This window comes from Leucoraja erinacea, chromosome 38, assembly GCF_028641065.1.
Source record: "Leucoraja erinacea ecotype New England chromosome 38, Leri_hhj_1, whole genome shotgun sequence".
Classification (NCBI taxonomy): domain Eukaryota; kingdom Metazoa; phylum Chordata; class Chondrichthyes; order Rajiformes; family Rajidae; genus Leucoraja; species Leucoraja erinaceus.
The window spans coordinates 5,067,013-5,073,155 of NC_073414.1; the positions used below are offsets into that span (position 1 = coordinate 5,067,013).

At 51.1% G+C, this 6,143-nt stretch overlaps 1 protein-coding gene across 2 annotated transcripts in view; it reads left to right on the forward strand.

Annotated features, from left to right (window-relative positions):
- Nucleotides 1–4,459, forward strand: part of LOC129714276 (guanine nucleotide-binding protein G(I)/G(S)/G(O) subunit gamma-8-like) — a 6,989-nt gene extending 2,530 nt beyond the window's left edge. Inside the window, exons 1-3 of one of the 2 annotated variants that reach the window (XM_055663827.1) lie at nucleotides 1,419–1,565; nucleotides 2,987–3,125; nucleotides 4,211–4,459. In XM_055663827.1, coding sequence (XP_055519802.1) covers nucleotides 3,042–3,125; nucleotides 4,211–4,336 — 210 coding nt within the window. In that variant the 5' untranslated portion in view covers nucleotides 1,419–1,565; nucleotides 2,987–3,041 and the 3' untranslated portion in view covers nucleotides 4,337–4,459. Of the gene's footprint in view, nucleotides 1–1,418; nucleotides 1,566–2,986; nucleotides 3,126–4,210 lie in introns of those variants that run through there. The other variant, XM_055663826.1, reaches the window with a different exon arrangement.
- The last annotated feature ends 1,684 nt before the right edge of the window (nucleotides 4,460–6,143 follow it).

A 6,143-nucleotide genomic window follows, 5' to 3' on the forward strand; every position in this document is an offset into this window, starting at 1 on the left:
GCAGGAGGTGGCCATTCGGCCCTTCGAGCCGGCACTGCCATTCATTGTGATCATGGCTGATCGTCCCCAATCAATAACCCATGCCTGCCTTCTCCCCATATCCCCTGATTCCACTAGCCCCTAGAGCTCTATCTAAAGGGCCTGTCCCACGAGCATGCGTCTCCATGCGGCAAGCGCGACTTTGATCCCACTTCGATCGCCGGAGCCGTATGGAGTTGTGCGGAGCTGGTCCCGACATCGCGCGGGACCAGCTCCGAAAAACTGACCGTGTTCAAAAATTCCGCGCGGCAACGACCTACCGGCCCGCAGCCGCCTCGACGCCGTACGTCACGCGCGAACTTCCCGCGGACTTTGTTCAAACTTCATGTCACTCACTCGACCTCCGCGCAGCCCCCGCTTCTGGTTGGGTTGCGCTTGCCGCATGCAGTCGCATGCCCCTTAACTCTCTCTTAAATCCATCCAGTGACTTGACCTCCACTGCCCTCTGCGGCAGAGAATTCCACAAATTCACAACTCTCTGGGTGGAAAACGTTTTTTCTCACCTCAGTCTTAAATGGCCTCCCCTTTATTCTAAGACTGTGTGTGGCCCCTGGTTCTATGTAAACTAACGTGCCTGTATACACTGTGGACATCTCGACTGTAAACATGGACTCGCCCAACATTGGGAACATTTATCCTGCAGTTCAGTTTAGTTTAGAGATACAGCATGGTGTTTCAAGAGAGAGCTAGATAGGGCTCTTTAAAATAGCGGAGTCAGGGGATTTGGAGAGAAGGCAGGAACGGGGTACTGATTGGGGATGATCAGCCATGATCACATTGAAAGGCGGTGCTGGCTCGAAGGGCCGAATGCCCTACTCCTGCACCTATTATCTATTGTCTGTTGTCACGGGGAGAAATGTACAATCCTTACAAACTTCTTGGAGATACAGCACGGTTCCCAACAGGCCCTTCAGCCCACCGAGTCCAGCTTGCCGACCAGGGGCGATCCCCGAGCACAAGAACACTATCCTACAGACACTCGGGACTCTCTTTTACATTTACAGTTCAAGCCAATTAACCTACAAACCTGCCCCTTGTCTTTGGAGTGTGGGAGGAGAACCGAAGATCCCGGAGTTTCAAACCCGGAGCAAGGTCACGGGGAGAACGTGCAAACTCCGTACAGGCAGCACCCGTGGTCGGGATCGAACCCGGGTCTCCGGCGCTGCAAGCGCTGTGAGGCAGCGACTCTACCGCTGTGCCACCGCGCTCGGGCAGGGAAGGGGTTAACAACGTCCTGGTGTTTACCACCGGGCTAAACACCAGCTGCGATAAACAAGTGGTGTCAACACGCTCCCAGCTCCCTCCCCCATCTCCCCCCCCCCCCCCCCCCCCCCCCCCCCGGGACTGGCTCTCAGCTGGTCCAATGCACTACCTCTCCATTGAGGCGTCTCAGATCTGAACTGAAGTCAATCCATCATATCAACACCAGCGAAAAGTGTCTGCAGTTTGATCGGCCTGCAATCTAATCAGTGGAGCACAGGGACCTTTATATCATAGACCCGTCAAAGCAAGTTACAGGCTGTAAGGTAACCATCTCCCCTCTCCCCTCTCCCATCAGGCTAAAAGATAGATCTGCTGTCTTCCATTGACTCCATCTACTCCTCAATTGAATCAAGGACCAGTCACACCCCAGCTCTAGAAGAGCGAAAACACACACACCTCCAGATTCAGAGACAGTTTCTTCCCAGCTGTTATCAGGCAACTGAACCATCCCACCACAACCAGAGAGCGGTGCTGAACTACTATAGAAACATAGAAACATAGAAACATAGAAAATAGGTGCAGGAGTAGGCCATTTGGCCCTTCGAGCCTGCACCATTCTCCATTCAATATGATCATGGCTGATCATCCAACTCAGTATCCCGTACCTGCCTTCTCTCCATACCCCCTGATCCCTTTAGCCACAAGGGCCACATCTAACTCCCTCTTAAATATAGCCAATGAACTGTGTGGCCTCGACTACCTTCTGTGGCAGAGAGTTCCACAGATTCACCACTCTCTGTGTGAAAAATGTTTTCCTCATCTCGGTCCTAAAAGATTTCCCCCTTATCCTTAAACTGTGTGACCCCTTGTTCTGGACTTCCCCCAACATCGGGAACAATCTTCCTGCATCCAGCCTGTCCAACCCCCATAAGAATTTTGTAAGTTCTGCCTCATCGGTGAAACATCGGACTATCCTTGATCGGACTTTGCTGGCTTTACCTTGCATTAAACGTTATTCCCCTTATCATGTATCTGTGTAACCTGCGGATGGCTCGACTGTAATCATGTGTCTTTGATACTGTAAGCGCTGTAATGGGCCTGTCATCAGTGATAGGAGCAGAATGAGGCCATTCGGGTGACACAGATATCAGGAGTTATGGGGAGAGGGCAGGAGAATGGGGTTAGGATGGAGAGATAGATCAGCCATGATTGAATGGCGGAGTAGACTCGATGGGCCAAATGGCCTAATTCTGCTCCTATTCCTTATGACCTGATGACCATTCGGCCCATCAGGTCTAGTCTCCCTCCAAACCCCTGATCTTTCACATTTTCCTTGAACCTTGTCCCCTTTGATGTCTCATTTTCACACCTTTCACCTCCTTGTCTCTGTGCCTCCCTCTCAAAAGGCGATAAGGTCAGAAGGAATAGGAGTGGAAATAGGCCATTCGGCCCGTCAAGTCTACTCTGTCATTCATCCGATCGAATCTCTCCCTCCTAACCCCATTCTCCTGCCTTCTCCCCATAACCCCTTGACACCCACACCTAGAACTGTACCTTCGTCACCTGAGAAGAACTAGCCCTTCGATGGACATAGCCCCACACTCCCCATAGCCCCTGACTCACGCACTAATCACGAATGTATCCATCTCCGCCTTAAATATACCCCCAGCCTCCTGCGGCAAAAACCTCCGCAGATTCACCGCCCTCCGACTAAAGAAACTTCTCCTCATCTCCTTCCATGCAGGACGTCATTGTAGGAAGGTCCACCTCGCTGTGTTTCTGGAGCGGAGCACCACACGATGCCTAACCTCACGGCCAAGATCGCCGAGGCCCGCCTGGCGGTGGAGCAGCTGAAGCTGGAGGTCCACATCGACCGCATGCAGGTGAGTCCGCGCCACCTACTCCGCACTCTGTGGCGTTTAGAAGGATGAGTGGGGATCTCATTGTAACATATAAGATTATTTAAGGGGCTGTCCCACTTGGGCATTGTTTGCGTGTAATTTACGTGACATCACTTCGCACGATGCGCACGTGATGCGTGTATGGTGCGCATTACACGCGCATAGTGCGTGGTGACGTAAGCAGTGACCCGCGGTCTGCGCGGCTCACCAGGATTTTGGGACGTACAAAATCTTCGCGCGCCATCTGCCCGACACGCAAATTACACCCAAGTGGGACAGGCCCCTTATGGGCTTTGACACGCTAGATGCACAAAACATGTTCCCGATGTTGGGGGAGTTCTGAACCAGGGGCCACACACAGTTTACGAATAAGGGGTATGCCATGAGGGTAGACACCAAACGCTGGGTGGGCAGCATCTCTGGAGAGAAGGAATGGGTGACGTTTCGGGTCGAGACCCTTCGTCAGGCCTTGTGGTGGACTCCAACATTGACCTGATCAAGAAATCTGAGGAAGGACATTATTGCCATAGAGGGAGTGCAGAGACGGTTCACCAGACTGATTCCTGGGATGTCAGGACTATCTTATGAAGAAAGACTGGATAGACTTGGTTTATACTCTCTAGAATTTAGGAGATTGAGAGGGGATCTTATAGAAACTTACAAAATTCTTAAGGGGTTGGACAGGCTAGATGCAGGAAGATTGTTCCCGATGTTGGGGAAGTCCAGGACAAGGGGTCACAGCTTAAGGATAAAGGGAGAAATCCTTTAAAACTGAGATGAGATGAACTTTTTTCACACAGAGAGTGGTGAATCTCTGGAACTCTCTGCCACAGAGGGTAGTTGAGGCCACAGTTCATTGGTTATATTTAAGAGGGAGTTAGATGTGGTCCTTGTGGCTAAGGGGATCAGGGGGTATGGAGAGAAGGCAGGTACGGGATACTGAGTTGGATGATCAGCCATGATCATATTGAATGGTGGTGCAGGCTCGAAGGGCCGAATGGCCTCTACTCCTGCACCTAATTTCTATTTCTATGACCTCTTTCCTCTCCTCTTCCCCCCCCATCCAGGTTTCCAAAGCAGCTGCGGAACTTCTAGCCTACTGTGAGGAACATGCCAAGGAGGACCCTCTAGTCACCCCTGCTGCCAACTCCACCAACCCCTTTCGAGACAAGGGTATGTGTGCCATCCTTTAAGGGTGACTGCAATGCCCAGCTCCCTCTGTCCCCACAACCCCACATGCCACGGTTGGGATTGTGAAGAGTAAGGTTGGACAACTGATGGAAGATTAGTGCACACAAATAAAAACTTGGACTCAGCCCTGGTACGTGTGATTACTCATCGGATTAATTAGTTGAGAGATACAGCGCGGAAACAGGCCCTTCGGCCCACCGAGTCACTGCCGACCAGCGATCCCCACACACTAACACAATCCTACACACACACACACACTGGGGACAATGTGGACTTTACACCAAGACAATTAACCTACAAACCTGCACGTCTTTGGAGTGTGGGAGGAAACCGAAGATCTCAGAGAAAACCCACGCAGGTCACGGGGAGAACGTGCAAACTCCGTACAGGCAGCGCCCGTAGCCGGGATTGAACCCGTGTTTCCGGAGCCACAAGCGCTGTGAGGCAGCAACTCTACCGCTGTGCCACCATGCCCGCCCATAAATGCTTATGCCCTTGATGTGTACTATGGAATAAAATTCTAAGCGGCCTCAATACAGCACAGTGGTGCAGCGGTAGAGGTGATGTCCTACAGTGCCAGAGACCCGGGTTCGATCCTGACCACGGGAGCTTACCTGCACATTCTCCCCGTGACCTGCGTGGGTTTCCCCCGAGATCTTCGGTTTCCTACAACACATTCCAAAAGTCATACCAGTTTGAAGATTAATTGGCTTGGTGTAAGTGTAAATTGTCCCGAGCTTGTGTAGGGTAGTGTTAATCTATGGGGATCGCTGGTCGGTGCAGACTCGGTGGGCCGAAGGGCCTGTTTCCGCGCTGTATCTCGAAACTAAACGCAACTCAACCAAACAAAGGAATAGACACAAGAAGTGTAGTGACTCAGTGGGACAGGCAGCATCTCCGGATAGAAGGAATGAGTGACGTTTTGGTTCAAGATCCTTCTTCAGACTCAGAAACTCGACTAGAAACGTCACCCATTCCTTTTCTCCAGAGATGCTGCCTGTCCCACTGAGTTACATAGAAACATAGAAACATAGAAACATAGAAATTAGGTGCAGGAGTAGGCCATTCGGCCTTTCGAGCCTACACCGCCATTCAATATGATCATCCAACTCAGTATCCCGTACCTGCCTTCTCCCCATACCCTCTGATCCCCTTAGCCACAAGGGCCACATCTAACTCCCTCTTAAATATAGCCAATGAACTGGCCTCAACTACCCTCTGTGGCAGAGAGTTCCAGAGATTCACCACTCTCTGTGTGAAAAAAGTTCTCCTCATCTCGGTTTTAAAGGATTTCCCCCTTATCCTTAAGCTGTGACCCCTTGTTTTGGACTTCCCCAACATCGGGAACAATCTTCCTGCATCTAGCCTGTCTAACCCCTTAAGAATTTTGTAAGTTTCTATAAGATCCCCTCTCAATCTCCTAAATTCTAGAGAGTATAAACCAAGTCTATCCAGTCTTTCTTCATAAGACAGTCCTGACATCCCAGGAATCAGTCTGGTGAACCTTCTCTGTACTCCCTCTATGGCAAGAATGTACAAGGAACAAACGAATGAAGGGCACATCCTTATTAACTCTGGGACACAGAGTGCTGGAGTAAATCAGCGGGTCAGGCAGCATCTGTGGAGAACATGGATAGGTGACGTTTCACAGAGTGCTGGAGTAACTCAGCGGGTCAGGCATCATCTGTGGAGAACATGGATAGGTGACGTTTCACAGAGTGCTGGAGTAACTCAGCAGGTCAGGCAGCATCTGTGGAGAACATGGATAGGTTGACGTTTCACAGAGTGCTGGAGAAACTCAGCGGGTGC